Consider the following 19415-nt stretch of genomic DNA (forward strand, 5'->3'; position numbering starts at 1 on the left):
AAGGCCCTCCAAACTGTCAATATCCCAAACCCTTCCTTTAAAGTGCAGGTACTGTACTTCCCATTTCCAGGACTCAAGTCTGGCTAACTGGGTTCCCTAAATCCCTTCACTAAATATCTAAATATTACCCTGCTCACACTCCAACAGCTTGTCAGGTCCCAAAAACCATTCGTCTCCATTCACTCCTATCTAACATGCTCACACACGCTTGCTGAAAGTCCAAGCTTCTCGCCCACATAACCTCCTTTACCCCCTCCCTCCAACCTTTCTGAGGATGACCCCTACCCAGTCTTCCTTCCCCTACAGATTTACATGGTCTCCAAGTCATTCTACTTTGTTCCACTCTTTCTAAATGACCAAACCACCTCAACCCTTCTGCAGCTCTCTGACTAATACTTTTAGTAACTTCACACCACCTCCTCCTAATTTCCACACTCCGAATTCTCTGCATAATACTTACACCACACATTGCCCTTAGACAGGATATCTCCACTGTCCCTAGCTGCCTCCTCGCTGCAGCACTTACAACCCAAGTTCACACCCATATAGGAGTGTTGGTACCACTACACTTTCATACATTCCCTTCTTTGCCTCCAAAGATAACGTTTTTTTTTTTGTTTCCACAGATACCTCAATGCACTGCTCACCATTTTTTCCTTCATCAATTCTTCATAAACCCATCCTTCATAAATCCATCTGCTAACCAGTCAACTTCTAAATATCTGAAAACATTCACTTCTTGGAGTGTGAGCAGGGTAATATTTAGTGAAGGGATTCAGGGAAACCGGTTATTTTCTTATAGTCGGACTTGAGTCCTGGAAATGGGAAGTACAATGCCTGCACTTTAAAGGAGGGGTTTGGGATATTGGCAGTTTGGAGGGATATGTTGTGTATCTTTATACGTATATGCTTCTAAACTGTTGTATTCTGAGCACCTCTGCAAAAGCAGTGATAATGTGTGAGTGTGGTGAAAGTGTTGAATGATGATGAAAGTATTTTCTTTTTGGGGATTTTCTTTCTTTTTTGGGTCACCCTGCCTCGGTGGGAGACGGCCGACTTGTTAAAAAAAAAAAAAAAAAAAAAAAAAAAAAAAAAAAAAAAAAAACACCTTACCCTTATCTATGTTCACTTTCAACTTTCTATCTTTACACATATAATGAAGAGGTGTTTCTAAAACCCTCTGTAGTAGTCGTTCTCTTCCAAATATACAATTCAGGCAGACCCTGCTTTACAGAGCTTCACTTTACAGCATTTCACTAATGCTGCAGTTTTCAATTATATCCATTCTTCATTTATTCAGACTTCCTACAATAAAAATATTCACCACTCACTATAAGCTAAAGACAAAAATATTTTAAGGTAAGTAAAGATACTCCCTCTTTTCCTTGCATAACTGATCCATCAACAGTACTGCTACTCCTTCCTTAGATCTAACTCTCTCTCACACACCTGGCCTAATCCTATTTATTGCTCCCCATTGAAAATCTTGTACCTCCTCAGATTTGTTTCCTTTTGAGCTAATACATCCAGCATCTTTTCATTCATAACATTCATAATAGTCTCTCTTCTTTTTTCTTGTGTCATCTGCACTATATCATCACACATTCCAATTTTATATATATTTCTTCTTTACATTAAGTAATTAATACAGGAGAAGGGGTTACTAGCCTCTTGTTTCTGGCATTTCAGTCTTCTCTTACAAAATGCAAGGCTTATGGAGAAAGGATTCTTCTCCATTTCCCCATTTATATAGTACTACAGAGAAACATGAATCAAGTGTCCCTGCAAATACTTAATTTTTTTTTGAGCAAGACTAGTGTTTACTGTGTGAGAGCTTTCACTGTCTCCCACGTAGATCTATGTCACAAAGGCCAGTGTTGCTTACATACATCTACATCTTAATCACAGCACCTTCAAATCTGACATGATCAGTAAATTTTGGCCTAGACATGAGAGAATGAGTGTGTAGTAGATGGACATAGTATGAAAAAAAAATTGCCCATGTAGTGCATAATAGTAACAGCTAGCCTATGACCTTGCATGTGTGTGTTACAATAGCAACTTTGAGGCATTTTCCTGGATAGTTTTCTTGGTTTTACTGGTTGTGTCTTGGGCCAAGAAACAGCTGATAAAACAATAAAAACTACCCACGAAAATGCCTCAGTCACTATTTTATCATAAATACAAGGTCTTAAGATAGTTGTTCCCATAATGCACAGCTTGAAATGGGGAAGATTTTCATTACATTTAGATTAAAAATGGCCCAAGAGAGGCCTTAAATTGGAGGAAATATTCAATTTTCAGCAATTTTCCTGAGGAAGGGAACGAGCCCCTGCCCTTCTCCTTATGTTTTATGGGTTTTTACCAGATCTGCTTCAATTACTGGGATGGCCTAAACAATGACCAAGTATTCCTGGTTATATTTTAATATAGGTAGTAGGTTGGCAGACAGCAACCACCCAGGGAGGTACTACCGTCCTGCCAGGTGACTGTGAAACAGAAACCTGTAACTGTTTTACATGATGGTAGGATTGCTGGTGTCTCTTTTCTGTCTAATAAACACACTGGATAACAGATATATCTTGGTTCTTCTACTTACACTTAGGTAACACTACACAGGCAAGCACATGCATATATATATATATATATATATATATATATATATATATATATATATATATATATATATATATATATATATATATATATATATATATTTTTTTTTATTATCACACTGGCCGATTCCCACCAAGGCAGGGTGGCCCGAAAAAGAAAAACTTTCACCATCATTCACTCCATCACTGTCTTGCCAGAAGGGTGCTTTACACTACAGTTTTTAAACTGCAACATTAACACCCCTCCTTCAGAGTGCAGGCACTGTACTTCCCATCTCCAGGACTCAAGTCCGGCCTGCCGGTTTCCCTGAATCCCTTCATAAATGTTACTTTGCTCACACTCCAACAGCACGTCAAGTATTAAAAACCATTTGTCTCCATTCACTCCTATCAAACACGCTCACGCATGCCTGCTGGAAGTCCAAGCCCCTCGCACACAAAACCTCCTTTACCCCCTCCCTCCAACCCTTCCTAGGCCGACCCCTACCCCGCCTTCCTTCCACTACAGACTGATACACTCTTGAAGTTATTCTGTTTCGCTCCATTCTCTCTACATGTCCGAACCACCTCAACAACCCTTCCTCAGCCCTCTGGACAACAGTTTTGGTAATCCCGCACCTCCTCCTAACTTCCAAACTACGAATTCTCTGCATTATATTCACACCACACATTGCCCTCAGACATGACATCTCCACTGCCTCCAGCCTTCTCCTCGCTGCAACATTCATCACCCATGCTTCACACCCATATAAGAGCGTTGGTAAAACTATACTCTCATACATTCCCCTCTTTGCCTCCAAGGACAAAGTTCTCTGTCTCCACAGACTCCTAAGTGCACCACTCACTCTTTTTCCCTCATCAATTCTATGATTCACCTCATCTTTCATAGACCCATCCGCTGACACGTCCACTCCCAAATATCTGAATACGTTCACCTCCTCCATACTCTCTCCCTCCAATCTGATATTCAATCTTTCATCACCTAATCTTTTTGTTATCCTCATAACCTTACTCTTTCCTGTATTCACCTTTAATTTTCTTCTTTTGCACACCCTACCAAATTCATCCACCAATCTCTGCAGCTTCTCTTCAGAATCTCCCAAGAGCACAGTGTCATCAGCAAAGAGCAGCTGTGACAACTCCCACCCTGTGTGTGATTCTTTATCTTTTAACTCCACGCCTCTTGCCAAGACCCTCGCATTTACTTCTCTTACAACCCCATCTATAAATATATTAAACAACCACGGTGACATCACACATCCTTGTCTAAGGCCTACTTTTACTGGGAAAAAATTTCCCTCTTTTCTGCATACTCTAACTTGAGCCTCACTATCCTCGTAAAAACTCTTCACTGCTTTCAGTAACCTACCTCCTACACCATACACTTGCAACATCTGCCACATTGCCCCCCTATCCACCCTGTCATACGCCTTTTCCAAATCCATAAATGCCACAAAGACCTCTTTAGCCTTATCTAAATACTGTTCACTTATATGTTTCACTGTAAACACCTGGTCCACACACCCCCTACCTTTCCTAAAGCCTCCTTGTTCATCTGCTATCCTATTCTCCGTCTTACTCTTAATTCTTTCAATTATAACTCTACCATACACTTTACCAGGTACACTCAACAGACTTATCCCCCTATAATTTTTGCACTCTCTTTTATCCCCTTTGCCTTTATACAAAGGAACTATGCATGCTCTCTGCCAATCCCTAGGTACCTTACCCTCTTCCATACATTTATTAAATAATTGCACCAACCACTCCAAAACTATATCCCCACCTGCTTTTAACATTTCTATCTTTATCCCATCAATCCCGGCTGCCTTACCCCCTTTCATTTTACCTACTGCCTCACGAACTTCCCCCACACTCACAACTGGCTCTTCCTCACTCCTACAAGATGTTATTCCTCCTTGCCCTATACACGAAATCACAGCTTCCCTATCTTCATCAACATTTAACAATTCCTCAAAATATTCCCTCCATCTTCCCAATACCTCTAACTCTCCATTTAATAACTCTCCTCTCCTATTTTTAACTGACAAATCCATTTGTTCTCTAGGCTTCCTTAACTTGTTAATCTCACTCCAAAACTTTTTCTTATTTTCAACAAAATTTGTTGATAACAGCTCACCCACTCTCTCATTTGCTCTCTTTTTACATTGCTTCACCACTCTCTTAACCTCTCTCTTTTTCTCCATATACTCTTCCCTCCTTGCATCACTTCTACTTTGTAAAAACTTCTCATATGCTAACTTTTTCTCCCTTACTACTCTCTTTACATCATCATTCCACCAATCGCTCCTCTTCCCTCCTGCACCCACTTTCCTGTAACCACAAACTTCTGCTGAACACTCTAACACTACATTTTTAAACCTACCCCATTCCTCTTCGACCCCATTGCCTATGCTCTCATTAGCCCATCTATCCTCCAATAGCTGTTTATATCTTACCCTAACTGCCTCCTCTTTTAGTTTATAAACCTTCACCTCTCTCTTCCCTGATGCTTCTATTCTCCTTGTATCCCATCTACCTTTTACTCTCAGTGTAGCTACAACTAGAAAGTGATCTGATATATCTGTGGCCCCTCGATAAACATGTACATCCTGAAGTCTACTCAACAGTCTTTTATCTACTAATACATAATCCAACAAACTACTGTCATTTCGCCCTACATCATATCGTGTATACTTATTTATCCTCTTTTTCTTAAAATATGTATTACCTATAACTAAACCCCTTTCTATACAAAGTTCAATCAAAGGGCTCCCATTATCATTTACACCTGGCACCCCAAACTTACCTACCACACCCTCTCTAAAAGTTTCTCCTACTTTAGCATTCAGGTCCCCTACCACAATTACTCTCTCACTTGGTTCAAAGGCTCCTATACATTCACTTAACATCTCCCAAAATCTCTCTCTCTCCTCTGCATTCCTCTCTTCTCCAGGTGCATACACGCTTATTATGACCCACTTCTCGCATCCAACCTTTACTTTAATCCACATAATTCTCGAATTTACACATTCATATTCTCTTTTCTCCTTCCATAACTGATCATTTAACATTACTGCTACCCCTTCCTTTGCTCTAACTCTCTCAGATACTCCAGATTTAATCCCATTTATTTCCCCCCACTGAAACTCTCCTACCCCCTTCAGCTTTGTTTCGCTTAGAGCCAGGACATCCAACTTCTTTTCATTCATAACATCAGCAATCATCTGTTTCTTGTCATCCGCACTACATCCACGCACATTTAAACAACCCAGTTTTATAAAGTTTTTCTTCTTCTCTTTTTTAGTAAATGTATACAGGAGAAGGGGTTACTAGCCCATTGCTCCCGGCATTTTAGTCGCCTCATACGACACGCATGGCTTACGGAGGAAAGATTCTTTTCCACTTCCCCATGGACAATAGAAGAAATAAAAAAGAACAAGAGCTATTTAGAATAAGGAGAAAAACCTAGATGTATGTATATATATATATATATGCATGTGCGTGTCTGTGAAGTGTGAGCAAAGTGTAAGTAGGAGTAGCAAGATATCCCTGTTATCTAGCGTGTTTATGAGACAGAAAAAGAAAATATATATATATATATATATATATATATATATATATATATATATATATATATATATATATATATATATATATATATATATATATATTTTTTTTTTTTTTTTTTCAACAAGTCGGCCGTCTCCCACCGAGGCAGGGTGACCCAAAAAAGAAAAAATCCCCAAAAAGAAAATACTTTCATCATCATTCAACACTTTCACCACACTCACAAATTATCACTGTTTTTGCAGAGGTGCTCAGAATACAACAGTTTAGAAGCATATACGTATAAAGATACACAACATATCCCTCCAAACTGCCAATATCCCAAACCCCTCCTTTAAAGTGCAGGCATTGTACTTCCCATTTCCAGGACTCAAGTCCGACTATATGAAAATAACCGGTTTCCCTGAATCCCTTCACTAAATATTACCCTGCTCACACTCCAACATATCGTCAGGTCCCAAGTACCATTCGTCTCCATTCACTCCTATCTAACACGCTCACGCGCACTTGCTGGAAGTCCAAGCCCCTCGCATACACACATACACATGCACACATCTAGGGTTCTTCTTTTTCTTAATAGTGCTTGTTCTTGTTTTTTTCTCTCTTTGACCATGGGGAAGTGGAAAAGAATCTTTCGTCCGTAAGCCATGCATGTCGTATAAGGTGACTAAAATGTCGGGAGCAATGGGCTACTAACCCCTTCTCCTGTACACATTTACTAAAAATCAGAAGAAAAACTTTATAAAACTGGGATGCTTGAATGTGCGTGGATGTAGTGCGGATGATAAGAAAGAGATAATTGCTGATGTTATGAATGAAAAGAAGTTGGGTGTCCTGACCCTAAGCAAAACAAAGCTGAACGGTGGAGGCGAGTTTCAGTGGGGAGAAATAAATGGGATTAAGTCAGGAGTAGCTGAGAGTTAGAGCTAAGGAAGGGGTAGCAATATTGTTGAAGGACCAGTTATGGAAGGAGAAGAGGGAACATAAATGTGTAAATTCAAAGATTATGTGGATTAAAATAAGAATCGGATGTGAAAAGTGGGTCATAATAAGCGTGTATGCACCTGGAGAACAGAGGAGTGTTGAGGAGAGAGAGAGAGATTTTGTGAGATGTTAAGTGAATGTATAGGAACCTCTGAACCAAGTGAGAGAGCAATTGTGGTACGGGACCTAAATGCTGAAGTACGAGAAACATTTTGAGAGGTGTGGCAGGTAGGTTTGGGGTGCCAGGTGTAAATGATAATGGGAGCCCTTTGATTGAACTTTGTATAGAAAGGGGTTTAGTTATAAGTAATATGTATTTTAAGAAAAAGAGGATAAATAAGTATACAAGATATGATGTAGGGCGTAATGACAGTAATTTGTTGGACTATGTATTGGTAGATAAAACACTGTCGAGTAGACTTCAGGATGTACATGTTTATAGAGGGGCCACAGATATATCAGATCACTTTCTAGTTGTAGCTACAGTGAGAGCAAAAGGTAGATGGGATACAAGGAAAATAGAAGCATCAAGTATGAGAGAGGTGAAGGTGTATAAACTAAAAGAGAAGGCAGTTAGGGTAAGGTATAAACAACTATTGGAGGATAGATCGGCTAGTGAGAGTATAGGCAATGGGGTCGAAGATGTATGGGGAAGGTTTAAGAATGTAGTGTTAAAGTGCTCAGCAGAAGTTTGTGGTTACAGGGAAGTGGGTGCGGGAGGGAAGAAGAGCGATTGGTGGAATAATGATGTAAAGAGAGTAGTAAGGGAGAAAAAGTTAGCATATGAGAGGTTTTTACAAAGTAGAAGTGATGCAAGGAGGGAAGAGTATATGAAGAGAAAAGAGAGGTTAAGAGAGTGGTAAAGCAATGTAAAAAGAGAGCAAATGAGAGAGTGGGTGAGCTGTTATCAACAAATTTTGTTGAAAATAAGAAAAAGTTTTGGAGTGAGATTAATAAGTTGAGGAAGCCTAGGGAACAAATGGATCTGACAGTTTAAAATAGGAGAGGAGAGTTATTAAATGAAGAGTTAGAGGTATTGGGAAGATGGAGGGAATATTTTGAGGAATTGTTAAATGTTGATAAGATAGGGAAGCTGTGATTTTGTGTATAAGGCAAGGACGAATAACATCTTGTAGGAGTGAGGAAGAGCCAGCTGTGAGTGTGGGGGAAGCTCGTGAGGCAGTGAGTAGAATGAAAGCGGGTAAGGCAGCTGGGATTGATGGGATAAAGATAGAAATGTTAGAAGCAGGAGGGGATATAGTTTTGGAGTGGTTGGTGCTATTATTTAACCCTTCAAGGGTCGACAGGTCCTCTCAGAGACTTGTTCTCAGGGTCGCCAAATTTAACCCTTTGAGGGTTTCGGACGTACTAGTACGGCTTATGACCCAGGGTTTTTGACGTACTACCCCTAAATTCTAGCGCCCTCAAATCTAGTGGGAGAAAGCTGGTAGGCCTCCATATGAAAGAATGGGTCTATGTGGTCAGTGTGCACGGTATAAAAAAAATCCTGCAGCACACAGTGCATAATGAGAAAAAAAAAACTTTGACTGTGTTTTTGGAATAAAACAGCGACTTTGCACTGTATTTTCGTATGGTATTTATTGTTGTATTCTAGATTTCTTTTGGTCTCATTTTATAGAATGGAAGGCATATCATAGAAATTGAGATGATTTTGACTAGTTTTACAAAGAAAAGTATCTTGAAACTGAGCTCAAAGTAGCAGAAATGTTCGATTTTTACCAAAGTTCAAAAGTAAACAAATCATGCCAAGCGTCCAATACACGTCAACCGGTGAGTCTAATCTTCTTTTGCAAGTGCGCCAATATGATTCATACCATTTTTTACACTAATGCAGTAGTCTGCATAACAGTAAATCTTCTATTTTTTGTGAGAATAAAAATTCAAAGTGGAAAGCAAAAGAATGTAAGAGGGGCCTTGAGACGTGACTAATGAACAGAGGAAATGTCATTTTAGTGCCAGGAATGTATTTCTTGTTTGTTCTGGACCCTATTCGGAAATCGACATCTTTTGAAATTTGTGTGAAATTGGCAAAATTGCTAAATTCTGACCACTGTACTGGATAGTTGAAATTGGTAAATGGGTGTTTTCTTGCACTCATTCAACAGAAAAAATGGAGTTCTAGAGAAATATTCATGTTTTTTATCGACTAGTACAGTGGAACTGGCCGAAAATGGGGCTCAAAGTGGGCAAAATCGCCGATCCGTAAACATCGCCAAGACCGCTAACTTCGCGAGAGCATAATTGGGTAAGTTTTCCATCAAATTTCATATTTTTGGTGTCATTATGATCGGGAAACGATTCTCTATCTTTTCATAAGAAAATTTTTTTTTTTTTTTTTAAATTTGGCCGACCCTGAGAACGAGTCTCGGAGAGGGCCTGTCGACCCTCAAAGGGTTAAAAAAAAAAAATTGTTTTTCTTATGAAAAGACAGAGAATCTTTTCCCGATCATAATGATACCAAAAGTATGAAATTTAATGGAAAACTTACGGAATTATGCTCTCGTGAAGTTAGCGGTCTCGACGATGTTTATGCATCGGCAATTTTGCCCACTTTGAGTCCTATTTTCGGCCAATTCCAGTGTACTAGCTGACAAAAATCATAACTATTTCGCTAGAACTCCATTTTTTCTATCGATTGAGTACAAGAAACCACCCATTTACTGATTTCAACAATCCAATAAAGTGGTCAGAATTTAGCAATTTTGCCAATTTCACACAAATTTCAAAAGATGCCAATTTCCGAATAGGGTCCAGAATAAACAAGAAAGACATTCCTGGCACTAAGATAACAAGTTCTCTGTTCGTTAGTCACATCCCCAGGCCTCTCGTATATTTCTTTGACTTTCCACTTTCAGTTTTTATTCTTACAAAAAATAGAAGATTTTCTGTTATGCAGACTACTGCATTAGTGTAGAAATGGCATAAATAATATCAGCACACTTGTGAAAGAATATTAGACTCACCAGTTGACGTGTATTGGACGCTTGGCATGATTTGTTTACTTTTGAACTTTGCTAAAAATCGAACATTTCTGCTACGTTGAGCTCAATTTCAAGGTATTTTTCATTGTAAAACCAGTCAAAATCATCTCAATTTCTATAATATGTCTTCCATTCTATAAAATGAGATCAAGAAAACTAGAATACAACAATAAATACCAAACAAAAATACAGTGCAAAGTCGCTGTTTTAATCCAAAAACATTCACTTCTTCCATACTCCTCCTCCCCAATTTGATATCCAATTTTTCTTTATCTAAATCATTTGACACCCTCATCACCTTACTCTTTTCTATGTTCACTTTCAACTTTCTACCTTTACACACATTCCCAAACTCATCCACTAACCTTTGCAATTTTTCTTTAGAATCTCCCATAAGCACAGTATCATCAGCAAAAAGTAACTGTGTCAATTCCCATTTTGAATTTGATTCCCCAAAATTTAATCCCACCCCTCTCCCGAACACCCTAGCATTTACTTCCTTTACAACCCCATCTATAAATATATTAAACAACCATGGTGACATTACACATCCCTGTCTAAGACCTACTTTTACCGGGAAGTAGTCTCCCTCTCTTCTACACACTCTAACCTGAGCCTCACTATCCTCATAAAAACTCTTTACAGCATTTAATAACTTACCACCTATTCCATATACTTGCAACATCTGCCACATTGCTCCTCTATCCACTCTATCATATGCCTTTTCTAAATCCATAAATGCAATAAAAACTTCCCTATCTTTATCTAAATACTGTTCACATATATGCTTCAATGTAAACACCTGATCTACACATCCCCTACCCACTCTGAAACCTCCTTGCTCATCCGCAATCCTACATTCTGTCTTATCTCTAATTTCAATTATAACCCTACCGTACACTTTTCCTGGTATACTCAGTAAGCTTATTCCTCTATAATTTTTACAGTCTCTTTTGTCCCCTTTCCCTTTATATAAAGGGACTATACATGCTCTCTGCCAATCCCTAGGTACCTTCCCCTCTTTCATACATTTATTAAACAAAAGTACCAACCACTCCAACACTATATCCCCCCTGCTTTTAACATTTCTGTCATGATCCCATCAGTTCCAGCTGCTTTACCCCCTTTCATTTTACGTACATGTACAAGCATATATATACACACCCATCTGGGTTTTCTTCTATTTTCTTTCTAGTTCTTGTTCTTGTTTATTTCCTCTTATCTCCATGGGGAAGTGGACCAGAATTCTTCCACCGTAAGCCATGCGTGTTGTAAGAGGCGACTAAAATGCCGGGAGCAAGGGGCTAGTAACCTCTTCTCCTGTATATATTACTAAATGTAAAAGGAAAAACTTGTATTTTTCCTTCCTGTGGTAATGCTAGTGTGGATTTCAATGTGAAGCCTTTACTCGTATATCACTCTGAAAATCCCAGTGTTCAAGAAAAACAATGTTGTCAAGAGTAAATTGTGTGTGTTGTGGAAGGCTAATAATAAGGCATGGGTCACAAGGCAAATTTTCATTGACTGGGTCCATGAAGTGTTTGGTCCGAGTGTGAAAAAATACCTCCAGGAAAATAAATTGCCACTCAAGTGCCTCCTGGTACTGGACAATGCTCCTGCTCATCCTCCAAACTTTGTAGACCAATTGTCTGTGGAGTTAAGTTTTATAACAGTGAAGTTCTTGCCTCATAACACCACTCCTCTCATTCAACCCACGGACCAGCAGGTCATTTCTAACTCTACATGAAAGCAATGTTTCAAAGGTGCTTTGAAGTGACCTCGGACACTGACTTGACCCTGAGAGTTCTGAAGGGATCACTTTAATATCCTCCACTGCATAAGCCTTATAGGTAAGGCTTGGCAGGGAGTGACTTACAGGATTTTGAACTCTGCTTGGAGAAAATTGGGGCCAGAATGTGTCCAAGAGAAGGATTTTGAAGGGTTTGAGGCTCACTCTGACCCTGTCGACCCTCTGCCTGTTGTGGAATGTATTGTGGCTTTAGGGAAGTCCACAGGGTTGGAGGTGAGGGGCCAGGATGTGGAAAAGTTGGTGGAGGATCACAGAGAAGAGCTAACCATTGAAGAGCTGCAAGACTTTCATCTGTAACAGCAACAGACCACAGCTGAGGAAATTGCAACATGTTCAGTAACTAAACCTTATCCCACTTCAGGCAAATTTTAAGGAGATGCCAGAAACAGACCTCTTTGGACAATTTTTTTGTGCAACAGGGGTACAATGACTCTCAAGCTGGTCCTAGTGCCAGTAAAAGTAAAAGACAAAGAAGGGAAGTAACCCTGGATAGGGACTTGATACCTGAAGTCCTTATGGAAGGGGATTTCCCTTCCAAACAATAACCCCAACTCCCTCTCCCCTCCTTGCTTTCTTTCATATGCCAACAAGAGTCTTCAATAAAGGTATGTAATGTTCATTTATTAGTAAAATTTGTGGAAATGGGAAGTACAATGCCTGCACTTTAAAGGAGGGGTTCGAGATATTGGCAGTTTAGAGGGATAAGTTGTGTATCTTTATACGTATATGCTTCTAAACTGTTGTATTCTGGGCAGCCCTGCAAAAACAGTGATTATGTGAGTGAGGTGAAAGTGATGAATGATGATGAAAGTATTTTCTTTTCGGGGATTTTCTTTCTTTATGGGTCACCCTGCCTCGGTGGGAGACACCCGACTTGTTAAAAAACAAAAAAAAAATCTTTCTCATTGTTTTGTGTATGTAAAACTATAGTTAATCTTTAAAAAATGTATTTTTTTGTTAATATTTTTGGGAGTCTGGAACTGATTAATTGTTTTTACATTAATTCTTAAAGGAAATATTTCAGTTTTCGGCCTTTTTTGATTTAGGCCGACCTGGAATGGATTATGGCCGATAACTGAGAATCCACTGTACAGAAAGTAGGCAGGAGCAGTAGAGATGTGAAGATGATGTAACTATTCCATCACCTTTGAAGACATAGATTTGAGACTGTCAGTCCCTCAGCCTGGAGAAGAGTTATGTTCTATAGTTTGAAACCAGTCTGAGGGACTGATAACCCCAAATCTACATCTTCAAGGGTGATGGACTGATTACATCGTCTTTACAACTCTACTGCTCCTGCCTACTTTCTGTACTCGACCGAAGAAGCCTACTGTGTAGGCGAAACATTTCAGAATAAAGATGCCTAACTGTTGCTTGTGTGTCTTACTTACCATCTTGTCAGTATTGTACATGTATATCATTTTGATATTCAGAGGAAATGTTGCCTTGGTTCCTGGAATGCCTACCTTGGCGACATTTAGGCATCGGCGATCTCACCCACTTTGAGCCCTATTTTTGGCCAATTCCGTTGTTCCAGTCGACCAAACTCACAGCTATTTCTTTAGAACTCCATTTGTTCTATCGATTGAGTACAAGAAACCGCCCGTTTACTGATTTCTATTACCCAATAAAATGGTCAGAAATTGGCACTTTGGTCAATTTCAGGCAAATTTAAAATATTGTCATTTTCAAAATAGGGTCCAGAATGAACAATGCAGACATTCCCGGCACTAAAATAACAGTTTCTCTGTTCATCAGTCACGTCTCTAGGCCCCTGTTATAATACTCTTGCTTTCTATTTTGAATTTTTATTCACACAAAAAAATATAAGATTTACTATTATGCAGACTACTGCAATATTGTAATAATTGTATAAATAACGGCAACCCATTCATGACTGCATATTAGAATGGCTAGTTGGACATTTATTGGACAATGACATCATTTGTTTACTCTTGAACAATGGCAAAAACCGAACATTTCTGCCACTTTGAGCTCCATTTCAAGATCCCTTTCATAGTAAAACCAATCAAAATGCCTTCTATTTTTATAAAATGTTTTCCATTCTATCAAATGAGACCAAGAAAACAAGAATACAACCATAAATACTATACAAAAATACACCTCAAAGTCGGCGTTTTAATCCAAAAACATGGTCGGAGTTTTTTTTTCCTCATTATGCACTGCTTGCTGCAGGATTTTTTTTACACTGCACACACTAACCACACAGACCCATTCTCTCTCATGTGGACCTACCAGCTTGATTTGAAGCCCCTAGAATTTTTGAGTATACAGTGGACCCCCGCATAACGATCACCTCCGAATGCGACCAATTATGTAAGTGTATTTATGTAAATGCGTTTGTACGTGTATGTTTGGGGGTCTGAAATGGACTAATCTACTTCACAATATTTCTTATGGGAACAAATTCGGTCAGTACTGGCACCTGAACATACTTCTGGAGAGAAAAAATATCGTTAACCGGGGGTCCACTGTATATATATATCAAACACATTGGCTCATAAGACGTATATACACTTACCATCCGACTTACCACCGAGTTCGGTTCCGAGAAACTGGTCGTAAGTCGAAATGGTCTTAAGTCAAACTTTACTACTGAATATCAACAAAACATTTTTGTAATGACTTTATTTTATTGTTTTATTTTGGTACTTCATGTTTTACTTTACTTTTTATGTTGTTAGTACTGTATTTTATACTGTAAGGTTTAGGATAAACACTGTGTACAACACAAATAGTTGTTTATTTCCCAGAAATTTGGCATAAAAAACACAGTCGTAAGTCAAGTGGTCGTAAGTCGAGCAGGTCGTAAGTCGGATGGTAGGTGTATATGACCGAAACAGTCAAAGGGTTAAATGTCATAGTATTTTATGTGTGGGTGTGGGTGGCCTGGTATGGTAGCCTGGCTGGCTACCGTAAATACCACACTTGATTTCTTACAATAAATACTATTCATCTCACCCTAGATTAAGACTACAAATATTTTAAGGTAAGTAATGAGTGTACTATATGTGTATTTTACTTTTTTATTGTTTTTTTATGCGTAGTTCTATTGCTAACTAATATATGTTAGTGTAAACTTGTTATCTAGTATTTCTATGCATTTATAAGTGAAAAAAAAGGGGTGTTCCACTTTATGGTGATTTCCGCTTTATGGAGATAGCCTGGAACCTAACCTGCCGTATAAGTGGGGCCCTACTGTACTCTAAAGGCAGGGTGAAGATGCTGCAATTCATGTGGTCATCAGAATTGTAATGTCAGCACACTTGTGGCAAGACAACAATTGAATGAATGATGGTGAATGTTCTATCCTCTTTTTCTATTTTTTTTTTTTTTTGGGGGGGGGGGGTCATCCTACCTTGGTAGGAGACAGTGTTAAAAAAATAAATATATAAATTAAAAACATATGTAACTACATATGCAAACTACAAGAATTGATACATACCTTCTTTCCAGTGCCTTCACCTTCAGTTCGGTATTCTCCAACTATGCATACCGTGACAAATGTTCGAACATGTGGAGGCCCAGATTCGCGAATAACCTCAAATGTAACTGTCAAATTCCGCTTCAAGGCTATTTCATGAACTAGTGAAATCGGTGATTTTAAATCAGCATTTGGATCAAGGTCAGAGAGGTCTGTCAAGAGAGAAAATCAGTCTGTTTAAAGAAGAAATTAAAATATCTTAAGAGAAGACTAGATTTAAGATGAACAATTAAACTGGGTTGTAGCCATGAGTCAAATTAGTACCTTGTATATATTACATTGGTGCAATTCTAACATATCAGTGTAACTCCTTGTTAGAATTTACTACAAAACACAGCTGTTTTTCCTTATTACAATGAAGACACATTTACCATAACTGCATTTAGTACGTATACTGCCAGATGCTAAAATTACATTTCCCAAACCTGCTGGTATTAAGGTTTTGCCCAAGATGCTATGAATTCTTCGGGTCTTCAGTTTATTGTATCCTGTGCAGTAATGATGAATTTCACATTAGTATCTGCATATGTACTGACAAACATTAATAACTTCCGCAAATGTTATAGCAAACTGTCTTACTTGTGTCAAAATAATCTTGCAAAAAATCCACTGATAGTTTTATGGTATGCAGTGGAACCCTGGATTTCATCTGGTGTGGATATTGTACAATTCGGATTTCGACCACTTTTTTGGGTGAAATTTTACCCTGGGTTTTGTACCTCTGCTCGGAAACTGTCCACACCAGACGCGTAATAATACATAATGCGTAATAATAATCACTCTTGGACACATTAAATGTCTTATTTTAGGTTAATATAGATATTTTCATTAATCCATCCATGATATTTTCTTCAAAATTATTTAAGAAACACATTACATAGCATATAAACATGCAATGTTTATATGCTATGGAGGTGTGCTAGCCAGGCAGAGAGAAAACTACATTTTCTCTGGTCCAGCATCAGAGAAAATGTGTATGAATCTGCATTGTCCCAGTCACAGCCCTTAACCCTTTCAGGGTCCAAGGCCAAAATCTGAAGTCACGCACCAGTGTCCAAGAAATTTTGAAAAAAAAAAAATTATTTTTTCTTACAGAATTAAAGAGCATATTTTTGTGAAGGTAATAAAACAAAAAAAATTAGAATCTGATCAGTACTTACCGAGATACAGTGCCAAGAAGTTTGTAGAAAATGATGTGGTGGCGGCAACATCGACGAATTCCACATACGCGTATTATATTATTTTGTTGTTTTAGTTGTTTTTTCTTTTCTTTTCCAATTTTTTTCTATTCCTACTAACATTTGGGGCCTGAGAGACCAATACTGTATATAATTTATATATATAAACTCACTGTATTGAACACAATAACCGCACTAAAGTTATTATCATATTATTGTTTACCACTGTTGTTTATTACAATAAACATGCACAAATATTGTATAATACTAATGTTCTATCATATATTTACATATTTACAATCACTGGACATGGTTTTAGAACTGCTGGAGCTTGTGGAACTCCTTGAAACAAGGCACCATGCACAGAGGCACCTTACATTCCTCACACATAAACCGAGTGTCTTTGCGTCTTTGTTGCCGTCGTTTTGTTTGTGCACAGACAATGCATCTCTTCTGAGCAAATTTCTTTTGAGTTGAAGGAAGCTGTATTATGAAATGATCACCTTCTCTTCTCAAACGCTTGGGTATATTGTGATGAATTCGAGGACCATGTTGTATTGCAGGTGTTGTTACCTGGTACTTCATTATGAGTTGTCTGACAACAGACAAACAAAATTCACCATACGGTGGTCTGTTACCAGTCTTTATTTGGTACATATTATATGCATTCAGCATTGAAATGTCCATGAGATGGAAGAAAAGTTTCATGTACCACTTGTAACTCTTACGAACACAGTCAACAAAACCAATCTGCATGTCACACTTGTCAACCAAGCGCATGTTTTGTGTATAATCAATCACTGTCACTGGTTTTCGAATACGTTCATTAGTCACTCGATCAACTTTGCCACTGTCTTGCATTTCATTACGGTGAATGGTTGTCAACAATGTGACATCTCGTTTGTCATGCCACCGTAATGCCATGATGTCATTGGCAGTAAACACCTGCACGTCATCACCACGAACACCTGCGTTGAGCCTGGGCATATGTTTACGATTAGAACGCACTGTGCCACACACATCTGTCTTGTTCACTCGCATGAAATCACTGAGTAATGGGCTTGTGTACCAGTTATCGGTATATAATGTATGGCCCTTACCAAGATAAGGTGCCATCATGTTTCTCACTACGTCACCTGATATACCCAATAACATCTTGGTATCTTTCAATGTTTTACTACCCGTGTATACAACAATATCCAACACCAGGCCACTGTCACAATCACAGAGTACAAACAATTTTATACCAAAGCGGTTCCTCTTGCTCGGTATATACTGCTTGAATGACAGTCTACCTTTGAACAAAATCAAAGACTCGTCAATTACAAGATTCTTGAATGGATAAAAGTATATCCTGAACTTTTGTTTGAGATACATGAAAACATTTCTAATCTTGTATAACCTGTCACTTCTGTCAGGCCTGGTTTTGTCAGAGAAGTGCAACATACGTAACAGTAAGATAAACCTGTTCACTGGTATTATTTCACTGAAGGAAGGGGTACAAATTAGCCGATCTGTGCACCAGTATGCTTTTATATTATGCTTATAGACGTGAGGCATAAGCATTATTGTTGCAAAAAGCAAATACATTTCTGCAACAGTCGTCTCTTTCCACCTGTGTAGTCTTGACTGTGGTGATAAGATCGTATTTGCCATGGTGTACTGAAAATACTTATTACTTTCCCTGACAATAGTTTCCATCAATGGCTGGTCAAAGAATAATTCAAAGAATTCCAGTTCATTGGCCGTGGTTCCAAGGGGACAGGTAGGTAGAATTCCACTTTGCGAGTCATCAAAGTGGTGAGGGCTGGGAACAAAATTGGGATTTTGCTGCCAATCCCAGATACGGTTTGCTGGTGGATACTGGACATCATAGGCTGGTTGTACGGGTGGTTGTGGCGGGCTGGTGGGTGACGCTCCGCTTTGTCCTTGAACTGACGAGTCAGCAGCGTGGGTTCCCGCGTGGCACAGCGAGTCACGCATGGCGGTGCCACTACCACCACCAGCCCCACTAACACCATCCACTGATGTCTGTGGCCCATCCATGCCAAGTGTAGCCACATCATCCTCACTATCACTACCTAAAACGGGTGTAGGGCCACGGGATGTACTCCGGGATGTACTACGGGATGTACTCCGTCCCCTGGGCACAGCATAGGGTACACTACCCGAGCGCATGCGGCGGCGAACATACCGACGCTTCACTGGTGAATATGTTTCCTCACTATCACTACTCGAACGATCGTCGAGCGCAATAAAATCACAATCCACGTCAAAATCATCGTCATTACTGAAGTCAGAGGCCAGGCCACGGGAAAATATTAGTTTTCTCTTACGTTTAGGAACACCCGACCGTGAGTCACGAGTGCCCACACCAGAGGTAGAAGGTCGAGGATCGTCGGGGTTTTCTGCACTATTATCGATATCCTGGTCATTATTTTCGGTCACTAACTTATCAAAGCCGTAGAATTCGTCTTCATTTCCACTTCCATCAGTGTCAGAACTATCAGACAGGAAGAGGAGAGTCCCAATTTTCCGGGGAGTGAGAGCTGACTTGCGACGAGACATGGTGAACAAGGGTGACTGAGCCGGCGTTCCCACAATGCTATGCAGGCGCCTAGATTTTTTGTTTATGGCGCACACCCACGGCGCAGACCCGTTCTCTCATATGTAGGCCTATGAGCGCTTTTGCGCTAAATTTGACGGCGCTAGAATTTTGGCATAGATCTACGGTTTGGACACTCACCGACC

General features: G+C 39.2%; 1 protein-coding gene across 3 annotated transcripts in view; it reads right to left on the reverse strand.

The window, feature by feature from the left end:
- stau (double-stranded RNA-binding protein Staufen) overlaps window positions 1–19415 on the reverse strand; it is a 326000-nt gene that overhangs the window by 131337 nt on the left and 175248 nt on the right. For all 3 annotated transcript variants that reach the window (XM_070095188.1, XM_070095180.1, XM_070095173.1), the window contains one exon: window positions 15448–15638. In XM_070095188.1, coding sequence (XP_069951289.1) covers window positions 15448–15638 — 191 coding nt within the window. The remainder of the gene's footprint in view (window positions 1–15447; window positions 15639–19415) is intronic.

The sequence above is a fragment of the Cherax quadricarinatus genome, chromosome 4, assembly GCF_038502225.1.
Source record: "Cherax quadricarinatus isolate ZL_2023a chromosome 4, ASM3850222v1, whole genome shotgun sequence".
Classification (NCBI taxonomy): Eukaryota; Metazoa; Arthropoda; class Malacostraca; order Decapoda; family Parastacidae; genus Cherax; species Cherax quadricarinatus.